The 16,513-nt window shown below is 33.4% G+C and overlaps 2 protein-coding genes and 1 long non-coding RNA gene across 3 annotated transcripts in view; all 3 read right to left on the bottom strand.

The window, feature by feature from the left end:
• Positions 1 to 8: 8 nt before the first annotated feature.
• LOC105456974 lies at positions 9 to 9,499 on the bottom strand. The gene is made up of 3 exons (XR_975315.1): positions 9,346 to 9,499; positions 729 to 949; positions 9 to 550 (listed from the first exon to the last, which is right to left on the bottom strand). It is a non-coding gene; the product is annotated as an uncharacterized LOC105456974 (long non-coding RNA).
• An 883-nt stretch (positions 9,500 to 10,382) lies between these two features.
• On the bottom strand, positions 10,383 to 14,104 carry LOC105456972 (uncharacterized protein F21D5.5). The gene is made up of 8 exons (XM_011701361.1): positions 13,927 to 14,104; positions 12,703 to 13,181; positions 12,285 to 12,530; positions 12,139 to 12,210; positions 11,524 to 11,802; positions 11,070 to 11,351; positions 10,936 to 10,997; positions 10,383 to 10,644 (listed from the first exon to the last, which is right to left on the bottom strand). The coding sequence occupies exons 1-8, from the start codon at positions 14,069 to 14,071 to the stop codon at positions 10,521 to 10,523; spliced, it is 1,689 nt and encodes a 562-aa protein (XP_011699663.1). The 5' UTR covers positions 14,072 to 14,104; the 3' UTR covers positions 10,383 to 10,520.
• A 1,360-nt stretch (positions 14,105 to 15,464) lies between these two features.
• LOC105456971 (glycine-rich protein DOT1) overlaps positions 15,465 to 16,513 on the bottom strand; it is a 13,971-nt gene continuing 12,922 nt past the window's right edge. The window contains exon 10 of the transcript XR_975314.1: positions 15,465 to 15,788. The gene's annotated coding sequence lies outside the window, so the exon portion shown is untranslated. The remainder of the gene's footprint in view (positions 15,789 to 16,513) is intronic.

The following is a 16,513-nucleotide window of genomic DNA, read 5'->3' as shown; positions in this document are numbered from 1 at the left end:
TTCGATTTGATCTTCGTTGAATCCATCGGTCCTTATACGCGGCATTAACTCGTCGCGAGCTGCCACTTCGACGGTTAAAAAGCACTCAATTAATTTATCGGGTTAATCAACGATTTCACACTCCGACGCTTTTGCGTCGAATAATCGCTCCTTTATTTTCGCGCAAACGAAAGAAGAATTCCTTCACTATTGTAATAATTTTCAGAATCCTCTCCTCGATTGTCACAAATTGTTAACAATGTGAAGATTCTTCTCTGAACGCATGTAGATTTGTCAGCCACCCGGTATAATCGGCGATCTCCTCATGTGATCGTAAATCAGATTGAAATTGACACTTCACATATCCCGTATCAACTGTTTGCAAATATCGCCACCTCCCGCGAACGATCGATGCTAATCTTATCGCGAATTCTCAATGCGAATTCTCAATGAGAAGTACTCTTGAGGGCGGAGTAAGATATCAATCATCGATACTCGTGCAAACACCTGTCGGTGTTCTCGAGATTTATCTCTTCGAGTGTCTCCCTCCAGTCTTCAGCCGTACGTGAATCTAACGATTTTTACAAGTAACGATTAGTGTATCTTTTAAAGATCAATTACATGATTGTAATTGAAGTCATGCTACTATTATTTGATAATAATTATTTTTAATACAAATAATAATGCGGTTATAGGTAACAATTCCTTTGATTTTCAGCAATAACTTTGGAGATAATATTACGACTTACTGAGTTGTTCTCTTTTCCTCTGCTAAGTTGTCACTTTTCCTCTGGTATAAAAAAATGGTCTTTTTGTAGTTCCGTCTGTTATTGTCGCGGTAGAAAGAAACACGTGTGCGCGTTAGTGACCACTGACGATTATAGGCCCGCTCCAGCGAAACGAGGACGATCAACTTGTCGATCCAGGATCCAAATAATTAAGTGATTCTTCGGGTACGCGTTTGGTAAATCTGCGTTTGAAGAGAAGGAGTCTGTATTATTTGCCTCCACCGTTCCGGCCTTATCTGGCTACACGTAATTTATTTGTCTGCTGTGTCACTTTTCAAATAACACAGAGAAGGTCGTACAATCACGACATTACACGTGCTACAACCATTTGTCGAAATAATGAAGTTAACATAGCGATTAAATCACCGTCAATCGATTATCTCCTTGTTTCTAGTTAAGATAAAATTGAAAAAAAAAAAACAGAATCGAGATCAAGTTTCAAATATAAAAACTTAGACCTAGGCAATGCTCATGTCTATAGACATCGATTTGATGTCGAATTGATGTTCATAAATGTCGAACGATCATTTCTGCATGGGCAAATATGACAAAATCAAAATTAGAATAAAAAATAAAAAGAATTTGGAAATTGAAAATTGGAGAATATTACTCTCTAAATTTTCTGAAGTGACTTTTCACTCTTTTGGAGTGAATCTCACTCCAGAAAATTTAGAGAGTAGAGTCACAAATTCAATGAGAAAGGACAAGAGAAAGAAAAAGAAACAGAAAGGAAGAGAGAGACAGAGGAGAAAGAGAGGAAGAGAAAAAGAAGAAGAAAAGAAGAGAAATTGGAAAATTTCAAACATCAAATTAAAATTTAAAAAAATTAAAAGGTTAATTAAATTAAAAAATTAAAAATGTGATATAGCATAACGTACGATATAATATGATTGTACAATCTATTATATTATTTAAAAAGTAAGTCAGAAGGCATGTAATATTTTATTATGCGTTAATCAAAATCAAGATTTAATAATTATTTCAATGGACGATTCATTTAGTAACATACTGTACAAAAGCATCGTTATCAAAGCTCTTCCAGATTTATGCGGAAATTTCCTCATGCGGAAATAAAAGTAGATATTTTGTTAAACAGTATCGCTTTATAGGGAAAACCATTTAACACGCGAGGAAAATACAGAGTTTATCGGTCGCTGACCGAAGTTGATCTATGATCTTGAGTGTGAAATAATAGCGTCAATAAAATATCTATAAAGATAATGTTACGTTTTGTCATTATCTTTAATTATCATTAATTAAAGTATCCTCGTTTAATTGTCGTAATTAAACTAATCTTGGGAAATTACTTTATTATCTCCCGGAAATATATTTAAATAAAAAACTCTTTAATATCTCCCACACGAAATTGTCCCGGAGTATTTTCACGTGCAATTAAATTTTCCAACTTAGTACATTTGTGCAATTTAATTTTTTTTAATGTTCGCGCATGCAATGCTAAAAAGATTAAGAGGGCAACGAAAAGCAGCTTTATTGCTTTCTTAATTAAGCTGCTTTAAAAGGCAGCGCGAAATACTTGTCTCTCTGATTTTATGGATTTCAATTTACGGAGCTCTGTTTTATTCTGTTATATAATGACGAAGGAATTTTAAGGGTTTACCGGAGGAAACCAGAATTTTTAACTATCATTGTGGACTGCCTTTGACCTAGAACTTAGTATCTACTTCTTTTATTTTATAATACTTGTGTAGAGTCAGTTAGAGTGACTAATGTCTGAATCTGATCTTGCTCGGACTTAATGTGTAAATTCACAGGTCTAGCTGAACCGAAACGAAAAGCGAAGTAACGGTTGTTTCACCGAGGCGTCGGCAAGCGCGAAGATAATTGAAAATTAAGATAAAAAATGTTTATAAATAAAAAATATACAATATGTCACTGTGTAAAATAAATACACTTTTATAAAATATATGTAATATCGACTATAGGAATGCATTTGGTACATATAATGCCGAGAATCTTAATTCAAAGTAATTTACAGGAATATTTCTAATATTTCTGCATAATTCAAATTCTACCGATCGAAGGCAGTGGCTGATGAAACATCTTTTGTTCACTACTAAGAGTATCACGTTCTCTTAAGGTGTTTTTCAAGAATATGATATGCACAGCGTGATAGTGGGATGATAAGGCTTCCCGCGTGACCTGAAGGTTATTGCAGAGAGCAATTCGACTCGAACAATTAAGCATAGAAAAATAAAGCCAACATAGATAAAAAGTGCAAATATCAGAATGTCTGCCTTGGCATTGCCGTTTATAGTACGTCCGTCAGAATTTTTAAATTAAAATTCTATTTATGTAAAACTTTATCAACTGTACATTTCAAGGTGTGCTTGAATTTTAATATATATTTTATATTGTATTCGTGTATCATTACTTGTGTATTTAAATTAAATTTAATATACATATATGTACATTTAGTTTTATATTCTCATATATATACTTTAATATATGTATATTTTAAGCACGTTTATATTTTAATTGTTTAAATATTTTTTATCTTATACATGTAAAATTGCAAAATAATAATTAGAATTCTAGTCTGACCTCTAACGCGAATTGCAGACCACCTACGAAGTAGGTTCTCGATTCTCGTTATATCGTTAATTATTTTTATTTTTATTTGAGGTATAATTCGACGTAATTAAAACGTAATTATTTAAAACGGCGATCATCTGTAATTAGTGCGATAAACTTTTTCCTTCAACGTGCAATTGATGAATTGAGAATTCCTATGTCATGGGCGATGTACTGAAAATATTAAAGATACGAGGAATAAATTCGAAATAAATGCAAGGCTGATTGTGAGCCAAGGACTTTGTATATGCTTTACTCTGGCATTACTTTTGAATGTCTCATATCATTTTTTTTCCACGTGCAAAACCGTAACGATAATATGACGAATAAACACTTCGCCGATAAGAATTTATGTACTTCAAGATATGAGTCGTTTTGCTGCGAGCAGTGAGCGAAGTATAATGAAAAAAAAATTAGAAAACGTAGTAAAAAAAAAGTAAGAGAAAGACTGTAAGTAAGAAAAAGATACTGTGACGCATCCTAAACATTTCAATCAACATATGTATATGTATTGACAAACAATCGCGATTACAAAGAGCCGTTGTCGTTTCGTTTAAACGCGTGAAATGTTGTAACTTGCCACACACGAGTCACAATACGCGTTATGCAAATCCGATTAACGCGTGTGTCAAGGCAAAATGGCAAAAAGTTTCCTCGATATACATTTTTAATACGGAGTCTCGCTGCCTGATAAGCGTCTGTGTTGATCGTGAATAATGCGGGGTTCCCAGCCAATTTTTGCCCGCGTGATCCAAATAGCGGGAATGATCACCACGTATAATGTACACAGGTCGCGCCATCAGTGCAGCGCGAATGTATCTTCGGATGTGGTATATATATGTATTGCACACTTTACATCATAATAATTACATAATAATGTATATTTAAATATATTGTTAAAAGAAGAGACGGCACAGTTAAGTTGTAATTTAATAGTTATAATGATGCTTATGATGACGATCTAATGAAGATATAGTGCGAGAGTCAAAAGTACATGAGCATGATTTATGTTTCTTCATTTCTTCACTGAAGATACTGAAAAATAAGTATATCAGCCTGATATCATCGTCACCATCGCCACTAAAATCCAAAGCATCCATGTTATCCCATACATAGAACACAGCTTGTGGGAATTAATCTAGAAGTAGGAGCACTAAACGCAGCCGAACTTGAGCGGAGTCCGCGGAAGAACGCATGACAACGGCACACGTATATGTGTATATATATATGTATGTCGAGCTGAGCTGTATGTTAGATCAATGGTTAAAGAAAGAGTAATTGGCGGCCGCGCGGGCGCGGAGTAGTAACGGAGTTATATAATGCGCGGCCGTTTCCGCAATAGAACCGCGGCTCGCAGAACCGTTCACGCGGCATGTCGCGGAATCATTCACCGGGCAGAGCCGTAACCAGGCGAATCCTCCCCGGGGAATCCTTCCTCTCGGGAATCCCCGTGGACTTAAACACAATTATACAATTTTAAAAGATTCGCAGGGGTCCGCGGCGATTATTGTTATGGATACGATTGAAAAAATGGATACACGGATATTCCTGAAATAGGCGATTAAAATTATGATGCGAGAGGATCAATGAGGTTCGTCAATAAAACATCGACCGTTCTCGGATGAGAAAGTGGCGCATAAACAAGCCCGTGAATGTCGTACATTTCTTCTGGCCATCAAAGAAAACATCGAAAACTGTATGTATGGACAGAACGGCGTTGAAAGTTGTAAGTATACGTCGACGAAATTGCTTCAACGTCGAAATAAACCGTTCGATTTGAACGAACCGTTTAAAACATGTAAATGTTATTTCACACTACTTGAGTGTTAAAACGGAACATAAATAAACATGGCATAGCGTAAATAAGAGAAATGTTGGACATGTGTACGACATGGCAGATATTTATCTAAAACAAATTTAAGACCTTTCAAATCTAAATAAACTAAATAAAAAATATGCTAATTTAATATTTAATATTTAATTTATCACTGGATATTATTAAACTAAAGAGGGCAAAATTAATTTCTGCTTATTTAACAGTTTTATATTTATGACATAAATATAACATAAAATAAAAATTAATTGATTACTTTAAAAATAATCAAGTTATCTTCAATTATTATTATCTTATATTTATGTATTTATCAACTCCATTGTAGTCGATATTGTTTCAATCATTTCATTAATTACTCAAAATCTTATCATTTGAATGTACTTCAGTATTAAAGCAATAAAAATATGACCTCTCGATTGTATCACTATTAGAATCGAATGCGTTCCGTATCGCGACATCGCTGAAAAACCAATTAAGAGATAATTAAATGCATCGAGACAAAGGCGCGTTGTGTGTTAAATAACTTCAGTGAAGCCTAACTCGTGAGACATCGTCGGGTCAATTGTTCAGCGGCGCGTGATACGTAATCTTTACTAAAACATACACATACACACTGTCTGATCATGACTCATTGCGCTTCGCGCAGCTGAACGAGCGAGTCTCTGGAATGGAAAAAACTCGCGATTTTTCCCGGTGTTTTGGGAGAGCAACGTAAGATCCGGGACTTTTCGGGAAACCATCTTTCATATATGACGCTTGTATATTTGAATGTTCAGCCAGTGTTGAAATACCCTTTAAATGCAAACGGCACGTGTAAAGGTTGAACGAGCATAGATTGTTATCGAATTCTTTATATTTCAAAGTAAATGAGATTTTGAAGCAATCGTTCATATACATAGAAGATCTTAAAAAAATACGAAACGCAACGAGAAGCGACTTTTACTGAAAGAAGAAGAATCGGAAAATTCGAATGTGAGAATATGAAATTTATAAAAGAAGTCAAAGAAAACTTTTTCAAAAACTTCTTTTGACACTGTCACTCGCAATCGACGTGGGTTTTCGAGAATCGAGACAATCTAATTCTGAATGAATGACTTTCAGTATCTAACAAGATAAGACTCGGGAGAATCCAGGAAAAAGTTCCGAGAATTCAAATCGTGGAAAGGAATTGTATGCATAGTATATGGTCGGATAGGCCAGCTCGGATGGGAACCGCGCGATATGCGCTACGCACAGCAAACAGCTCTGTATCAGCTTATCGGCATTTAGAAACGATCATATGTGCGAAACCAATGTGTGAAGGTCAACGCGTTTTAGAAGGCTAAAAGCGAATATGCAACGAAAATCTCGAGTCATTACAAATCCAAACACGTTTCTGAGAGTTGTAAATCTCGTACTTTTTTCGAGAGTCGAGAGTTGAATATATATCTCGAAAATGCATCTTTTTTTAGCTTTTATAGCATTTTAATATTTCACTCCATAAAATATAGAGATTTTTATTTTTAAGAATTAGGAACGTTTATTCAAGAGTTTCTGAGGAAAGATTTTATAGACGGAAATCTCGAATTGTTACGAATCCAAACATTTACATTTATAGACTTTTGGCCTTCAAGTTATCATTACTTATTATGATGCGGCATTTTTTAAATTAACTCATAAGCACTTTCGAGATGTAACTAAAACAAAAATTTTTTTCGCAAAGAAGTCCGAAATTTACTCGTGTGATGGCAGAAAGTCACAAAAACAAAGACAAATAGTTTAATGTTTAAGTATTGCACAAATGTTGTTATAAATCTAAAGTAAAAACGTATGAAAAGATTTAAAATTTTTGCATACATTTATTAAATCGAGAAAGAATTAAGCACAGTAACAGAAGTGATTAAAAAAACACGTCTATGTAACTAAATTTTAAATTTGTATTTAAAAAACAAAAGAAATAATATAAAAAATATTATTTTTATATTATTTAAATATATGTTATGAGTATTTTAAAATAAATTGCAATTCACGTGACAAAGTATTCTTGACATCAAATGTACAAAAATATCTTTCACGAACACCTGCAAATGTCTATTTTTGTATCCTAAAATAAAGATAAAGAAAAAGAGAGCTAAATTAAGATTTGTTTCCCCGAATCTTTTCTCCATCACTTCCTTTCATAGCCGCTAAATGGATAGCTGTTTACAAAGGAAGAATATCTTTTGCGCGAAGTGTATTAAAGGAAATTTCCATTGCAATTAAATATTATTTATGAACACGTGCGTACAGTAATTTGTAAAGCAAACAGTTTGATTAAACATTGTTTTTCTTTCCTGATTTTTTTTAAATAGCTTTCACAACGTTAATCGTGTCAAGGATGTTAAATTACATTATCGAGTGTTATTTAAATATTAAAAAGTAAAAATAATTTAATTTACTTTCTCGTGTGGTTTATTTATGTAATTATATCTTTAAATACGCAAGGGTATTTTTTCAATTTAAAATTTTTCTTCACTTTTTCTTTGGTTTAATTCTTCACAGTTTATTTACTCTTTATAATCTTCATTCTTCATTTTGATTTCCTCGTTTTTTTAAACGTTCTATTAAATGACGAGTCATCACGGTCGAAAGTCCTTACAACTCGAAGACACATTTAAACTTGAATTACATTATTCAAATCAAAATATCTAAGTGTCTTCGTGTTAAGCATTTAATGTTACGAAGTGTTAAAGATGCCAAAGAAGCTCGATATCAACAATACGAGCATTCATTATTCCCGATGATGTTGGCGTGCATCGCGCGGGGTATTTTGAGACACTCAGTGAACGGTGACGCGTTCAAAACGCATCGTGACGAGGGTGAGTATCATTCGCGAAGTGACTTGACTTGTGACGCAATCCTGCTGTGACGTGAATTGCACGAGGAACGGAAGATATTCAGCAGAGACGAGTTACGCTCGAATAACGATTGCGCGTATACGAGTGTAATTAATATACCGGGTGTTTTAAGCATAGCACATCTGCGATATTCATATATAGTAGCAGTAACAACAGCAATAGCAGTAATATTAATAGTAATAGTAGTAATATTAATATTAATAATAATATTAGTACACGGAAAGAACGATTATGTTAAGAGGTCTAAAAATTTAGCTAAATACAGATCTGAAAATAACTTTTTGTTGAATCATCAAAATAATTTGCTGGAATGTTAAAACTGATAAGCATCGCTATAAAACGTTTTGATATTCTAGCATCATTTTGATTTTCGTATAAAATTATTTTGATTATTGAGCAAAAATTATTTTCAGATCTGGATTCAGCAAAATTGTTTTTTCCGTGTAATAATATAAAAGAAACAATTGTATAGCGTAATATTAATCAGTGACAATAAAATTAGTCACTTCATTTTGTAAAAAAAATTTTTTGTATTTCAGTTACGTGATGTAGAAACTAATAAATATAAATAATATGCATCAAGCACTTTCTCTCTTGAGGACATAATTTTCTGAAAAAAAATTTGAAGCGGATTTCTCCGGAACTGTAGCAGTAATAAAAACAAAATCAAAGTATACTTTGAAAATTACCGGTTCTATCTTTCATCCCTCATTTATTTTCGCATCATAATTATAATCGCATCAAGATTCAAGAGTACCGAAGATTGCGAAAAAAAAGTATTTAGAGAAAAAAGATCGACATCTAACGCGTGTTGAGAAACTTTAACAAATTGTAAACTCAAAAATCTTCTGGTAAATATATATATATATATATATATATATATATCTGCTTCTTATTGAAACTCGTTTTTAAAAGGAGATAATTTCATCTACAGAGATAAATATACGTGGACTGCAGATATTATAAAAATCAAAATAACTAAATTTATATAAATTTTATACAATTAAGATTTATGGAGGATTATTATAAAAAACGGTTTATATGCTTATTATGCATATTTATTATGCATAATAACGGTCCACGTTATGAATCATTACTCCGCGATTCATAGAGAAGAAAAGTGCCGCGGTACGACAAGAAATGACAGAACTATTTTCGGCAGACTCCACTACAGATCAAGAATTGATCGTAGACTGATCTGTCGCGTCATTCTCAAGTACCGCAGATGTTGTTCGACCGGTCGAGCTCCCCGTTTAAACTGTGTGTTGTTACTCACTTGATGATCCTTTCTTCGTCACACACGTGATCGGGAGTTTTCACCTTGCTCCTGCTCACAAATTCATCACGCACACGCTCGCACGCATACACACGCGTACACAAGGCAAATGAAACAGCGGGGGAAGACGACTAACCGGGACGACGTCTGCGCGGGCACTGAGCCCGCATTGACCGTCGCGCCGTTCTCGTTACATCACGTGGCACGCAAGCGCTCGGGGCCGACGAGCTAGGGGATGCCCAACAATGAAAAGCAACTGAAAAATCTGGAAGGGGAAGAACCCTCTATTGAGGCTACCGGCTTCGCGAGAAGTGTCTCTGTTGTTCTCGGCTAAAAAAAAAATCCGTGACCTTCGTGGAATGCAAAATTCAAGACTGCTCCTCTCTCCTAATGTGCTCTTGCCAATTTAATCTTATCAGCAGCTTGTGCAATTTGTAACAGCTTCTGACACATTGTGCTGTTATATTTCGAATTTTAATAGTTAGGAAGGTCATGGTCACAGCAGAGACATTAAGGCTTCTCTTACATCTGAAACGATATCAAACACAGTAGTATCGAATAGAAACACCGAACTCTGTAATTCACAAATTTACAATCTGTTCACAGAAATGTAGAATTAAACAGGGTGTCTCAAACCTGGCAGAAATAAAAAAACTTACGTGAAGTCCTTGAAATTTAAACTAAAAAAATTTCAAATTTTAATTATTTTCAAACTGTTCAAAATAAAGAATTTTTCACGGAAGTAAATAATTGTCTTTTGAAGGATTTTTTAATATTTCTTAGTTAAAATCTTCGAAATTTGAAGAGTCGTATAAAATAATTCACTTTCTACGAATTCTGCGACACCCGCTGTATCAAAATAAATATTAGATTAAATAGTTGAAATAGATTTGTGCAATGGATGATCTAATAAATATTTTTATTATTAACTAAATTATAATTATTGTTTATTGCTAACGTTATATTATATTAAAAATAGATTAATGCGCCGACGGATTTCAATTTAGAGCGCGTTCACACGAGTCATTTTGTAGTACAAAAAAGTGTCGATCCGCTCGCACAGGACCACTTCGTGGCGTTACAGAGAAACGGACCAGTTTATATGGGCGACACAGAGTAACCCGTGTGAACACATCCCTGACATGCAGAATTTATTTGTTTAAATAATCTAAAATTTAATTCTCGAGTAAATACATCTCATAAAGCCTTCGATCCTGTTCGTTACGGAAATTCGGAACAAAATTGATTTTCACTATTTCCTTAAGGCCTTCCTTCAAAGTTGGCGGCACATAATTTTTCCTGCACACAGAACACGAAAGTAATTTAAAATTGAATTTGAGTTACCAAATATTATATATTGTAAATAACGACGTTAGAATCGTGTTTGTTGTGTCGATTTACACGAAATATTTTCTTATTCCAAAGATTAAAATGGCTTATCTACTCGTGACTTTCGTCTATTTAAGTTTTAATAGTTTGATAACGACTAGACAAAGAATTCTATGTCCTAATAAAAAAAAGCCCAAAAATATGATCATAATATGAGATTTTAGGAAAATGCATGCAAGTACATATCTAAATTTCACTTACATGTAAGAGTTTATAATCATCTCGTTGATTGGAACATGACTTGGATCCGTCAGTTCGCGAAACTGTAATGCGATAATTCAATTGAAGTTTTCCGAATATCTCCTCATACGACGGTAGTTAACATGTTTAATTACCTTATTATTATGTTTCGCATGCTCTACACTTGTCGTCATGACGAAACATCTGACCGGGACATTGTACTTCTTGGCTACCTCTATGTATCTCTTTCTCGATGCTGGATCGGGATTGGTATTATCTATAACTACGCTTTTTTCCTGATTCAAGTATTGCTGAACTGCGGCAGTGCACTTCTGCCAGCTGCCTAAAGTGTCTCTATTGACGTATCCGTATTCCTTTAGATAATTCTTTGCAAAATGCGATTTTCCGGAGGCTGGGCTGCCGACCATAAGTACTATCTGCGAAAAAAATAAGATATGTATATGTAAAAAATTTTTATTAATTTTATTAAATCTTAAAATCTCTCTCTCTCTCTCTCTCTCTCTCTCTCTCTTTCGCTCAATATTTAATTTTCAAAAAAAATCATTTTAAATGCAAAGCTTAGCAAATAAGCTCGTTATTATCGTTTACCTCTTGTTGTTTTAGTGTTAATTCCGCGTCAGCAGGATTGCATATGTCATCAGATTGCGACAGACTTTTCGGATTAAACTTGGGTAACTCGTAAGGCGGAGTTTTGTGTTTTAAAAAGTGTTCCTCAGGCGTCTCGAATTTGATCTCCAAATTCAAAGCCATTAATCGATCCGCACTCGAATGATCTTTCTTCTTTCCTGAGGCCCAGTTCTTTGGCCGACCAGCGGCGTCACCAACGTAAAATGAATTAGCCTTGTCAATAGTAATGCCTCCGTTCTTCTGCAATTACATAAACGCGGAATTATTACAAATAGAAATCAGACAATTGAGAAATCAAATAAATATTTATAAAATATTTATAATTAACTAATACGTTTATAAAGAACTTACAGAATCAGAATTATTTATATCTGAATAAAGTACGAATTAAATTGACAGTGGAAAATTAGTATACTTTATGAAAGAAATTCCAAAAGATATATATAAGTTGTTTAATATACACATAAAAAAGAAAAACTTCTTTGACTTTTATATATTTTGCTATTCTTTGTAGATACTTTGGACGTTCTATATATTTAATATTATTTTGTATATTTAAAATTATTTGTTATGTACCTCTTTTTCCAGTAATTCCCACATACCAATGGATGGCTTTCTATAAACGCTCCTTCCCACAGCAATAAAAACCTAGAAAGTATGATGCAAATATAAGTGAAACTGTAATTTATATAGTGAAAATTCTAATTATGATTATATCATACTTGAATGGGGGCGCCGATTTTCTGTACAATTTTTTCGATCTTGCTCTTGAAATCGCTGATCTTGAATTTGCCAACACTGAGGCCTGCTTGATTCGTGAAGATCACTATTTTGTATCCGTTCGCATGAAACTGCTTCAATTTACCGGGCACATCAGGATATAGCAACTGCCAATCGTTACAGTCCTTTGGAAACACCAAGCCAGATTTAGTTTTTATTAAAGTACCATCCATATCATACGCAGCCACCTAAAAGCAAGATTTATTTTTAAACTTAGTGTTCATAAAAATCTTATTTAAAAATGTATACAAATACAGCTGAGAAAAATTCAATGCGTGTTATATTTTTTTAAACTATAATATTACTTAATTATATATTAAATAAAATGTATAATTAAACGTATGTGACAATTGAAACTACCTTTTCTCGATTTTGAACAGATGGGGAATTATAAATCAACAATTTTCCATTATCAACACTGGCCCACTTTGCAGAGGTACTTTCATTGCTCTGCTCAGAGGATGTGCTAGAAGAGGCAGGGCTGAATGTTTTCTGTTTGCTGTGTACACCATTCGAAGGTAATCTCTCTTCCTCTTCTCCGTCATATTCTTCGGAGCGATCGTCAGAGAAATTATCCAGTTTCGACATTTTCGCTCTGCTTTCGGTTTCCTCCGACTCCGAGTCGTACGATCGCTTCCTCGAGGAAAAGTGTTCCACGCTTGGCGGTGGATTGAACTCGATCTCATAAACGTGCTTGCCGTACAGCAGCTCCAAGCGATCATTGTGTCGGGCCACAAATTTTACACCCTTCCGAGTTTTGAAGCCATTAAAGCCACAGGCGTGCGGGCCAATCTGCTGAACTGTGACGATAGCCTCCTCATAGTTGGCAAATAGACGAACTGTTGAAAACAGATTAGTGTATTTGTTTGTGCCAAGAACTTGAAAATAAAAGGAGGCCAAATAATTTTCAAATTTCCTCAAACTCTCCTTCAATTCCTTCCATCGCACATTTAAATCTTTAAGAGTCTTTTATGTTTCTTTCATGTTTTCTTTCATGGAGTATTTATTTGAATTCTTTATAAGACTAACTGAGGCAAGGTTTCAGGCAAAAAACTATTCATTATACTGCAAAAAATTAATTGTTATATCATTATCATTATTCTATCACTGTTTCGATTGTTCTGTATTTCGACTAAAACTGTTTCTGCTATAATTTTTTTGCCCTCATAGTGTTAATTTAAAAAATCTTGATTCTAACCTCTTGCAAACTACATGTCTTCCAATGTTTAATTTAATTCTTATTAATATTTTGAACAACTATTTGAATTATATATCGACTACATTGAATATATTCGAGTATACTACATCGAGTACATCGAATGTATTGCAATTGAGTACATATAATGAATACATTGAGAAATTGAACTTAACCTCTAAAGTGGACTCGGAGTCTTCTGAAAGATCAAGTCAGCATGAAAAGTAAATCTTTCAATATTCTTATGCACAATCTGACAATGTAATTTTCTTTCACGTAAAGCGAAGATAAAGTTCAAGTGTCACGTATTCAAGTGAATTCTTGTCAACGATTTTCAAAAAAACGACGCGGGGCGAGGGGGCATGGGGACTCTCAGAGGATTACACGACCTTGTTGCCGCGAGCATTTCACGTCTGTGATGCCGGTTTCCGGCGAGCGTCCTACAAAAATTGCAGTGTTGTCCGGCAAATAGACGTTCGTTGGAGCAGTTCCCTCCAGGCTACGTATGTAACAACTCTTGACAGACGCGCTCATCGTGCGACTGTCGCCAGAGGGAGATGGCAGATCCGATAGTCACTCGAAGACGGAATTTTATGCGCATGCGCGAAACGAACACGTGCTCGACCCCCAAACTCGTACAAAGATCAGAATGTTTCTTTTGACGTGGGGCCTCCATATAAATTATTAATTTATTATATTAATTTATCGTATAAATTGATCATTTATATTGGGCTTCAATGTCACATGTGCGTGCGATTAAGGGATTTATTTTAAACGTGTAGAGATTAAACGTATAAACTTTATCAATTTAAATATGAATTTTATATTTTAATAAACGTTTTTGCCTCGTTCCTTCTACCAAGATAATTTTAATATTTTAATTTTCACTACACCATCTTCATCGATTAAGATGATCATTAATAAATGTCTTGACTAGCTTGAACTTTGACCGTAAAAATGGTTTCAATATCGCATAAGAAACTTTTTTACTCGTGTCGTCAACGAAACAGTGCGCGGTGAGTGCAAAGAAGAGCAGTACTTCAATATCAAATAAAAAATTTAACTTACAATTTTTATTTAAATATAGATTTTTAACGTTTACCGCACTTATTGTTTGCAATAAGATACTAATTTATTAGCAAAAAAAATACTTGAAATTAGCATAAAATTTTCCCTTCATAATAATGTATCACTTTACATACAAAGCTTCTTCTATCGAAACAACATATAACAGGATCTAAGTTTATGTAAATTGATTTCATTGTCAGATTTCTTTTTCTTAAAATTCTTTTTCTTAAATTTCTATTTTGAATAGATTATCTGATTCCATCTTTCTTATGCCAAAATGTATTTAGAAATGGGCTTTTTCTTTAAAAAATAAATAACAAGACTGAAATAAGATTTACTTACAGAACAAAATAACTGAATACATTAAACAACATAATAAATATATATATATATATTGTTGAAATAAATTAAAGATTTATCATACGTCTCAACAATATATTTTTAGAAAGCTTTACGAAGTAAAATAAGCAAATAACGATCAATTGAAACGTTTTCGATTATCATTAATTTATCTTAATTGATTAATCAAACCTTTTCATAACTTACAAATTAATATTATAAATCGCCGATCCGTCCGATAACCAGAAGAAATTTCCAATTTCGTGAATATCCTTGTCATAAATACCTTATCACAGTGGCTTTGTCGTAGATCGATATTAATGTAGAGGAAGGGAGAGAGAATTTCAATATGTATATCTACCATGTTTTTGTACTTAAATCCTTTCACATTTAATAATCTTAACACTGGAATAAAATTAATTCGTTTCTGCCTGAACTTGCTGTAAGAACCTGAAAAGATTTGTAACTCGTATAACTTATTAAAATCATCGTGTATAGTCTATCAATATTAATAGAATAAATAGCTTTATTTTTGCAAATACATGTTAACATTTTATATAAAAATTCAACATTAAAAACATTTGTTTACAAAATTAACCGATAGAATGTAAGATTTACGTAGAAAAGACATTGATTTCATACGTTTCTTTTTATTCACAGAAAAAAAACGATGGTCTCGCTTCATCCCACGTCAAGTGACCTCCAAGAGACAATAAATCGGAATTGGGATGACTGACAGCGATCAGGCCCACAGTCAGGAGGAGCACTCAAGATGGAAGCACGATGTTCCTTGTGCAAATGTAACTCGTACATCACTCAAAAAGGCGGCTCTTGTTTACGTTACCTATAAGAAGCATACGAGCGTATAAATTATAAAGCACATTTGCATCTACGAGATGTGCAACACCGCAAACGAAGAGAAACAGTAATAAAGTACATACAAGTACTAATAAGTATATTTATTAGTACTTGCAAATATTTTTATTATAATACATGCTATATATAAGTATATAATTTTAAGCTATACATTCCAAAATGTTGCTTTCGAGGAAATTTTTATTAAAAAGCTGTAACATAAACTACAGCTTTTTAGTTTTTCTCGAAAATAATGTTTTGGAATGTAGCCCTATAGTAAATTATATTTTATAATAAAATATACCCATAATTTATTAGGGCTTATACATTCTAAAATATTGCTTTCGAGAAAAATTTAGTACACGGAGAGAATTTTTTTTTTAATTTACCCTGCAAATCATGTTAATTGTGGAACAATATAGTATTTAGGAAAATTTTACTGTGCACTACAATAAATTTTACAGTAGTAAAATACAGTAAAATTTATTGTAGTGCACAATAAAATTTGCCTAGATACTATATTGTCCCACAATTAACATGATTTTCAGGGTAAATTTAAAAAAACAATTCCGTTTATTAATTACTCATCGGAAAATCAAGCCTCGCTCGCTGATCGATTAAAATCTAGATATCCTAGGCGTAAGATATGTATATATATAAACACGCTTTAAACTACTATAAATCAAAATTGTATAAACGTCACAACTTCATAAA

Source organism: Wasmannia auropunctata, unplaced genomic scaffold (genome assembly GCF_000956235.1).
Source record: "Wasmannia auropunctata unplaced genomic scaffold, wasmannia.A_1.0 LD335450.1, whole genome shotgun sequence".
Lineage (NCBI taxonomy): Eukaryota > Metazoa > Arthropoda > Insecta > Hymenoptera > Formicidae > Wasmannia > Wasmannia auropunctata.
This window is presented reverse-complemented; position numbering and strand designations above follow the sequence as displayed.

Bases quoted from the DNA above. Each gene is read 5' to 3' on its own strand.
- LOC105456972 (XM_011701361.1), bottom strand. From the start codon at position 14,071: ATGAGCGCGTCTGTCAAGAGTTGTTACATACGTAGCCTGGAGGGAACT. The intron at 13,182-13,926 runs GTCGTGTAATCC...TGTTTTCAACAG, and splicing joins GAAATGCTCGCGGCAACAAG to TTCGTCTATTTGCCAACTAT. The intron at 11,352-11,523 runs GTAAACGATAAT...TTTTTTTCGCAG, and splicing joins TAACACTAAAACAACAAGAG to ATAGTACTTATGGTCGGCAG.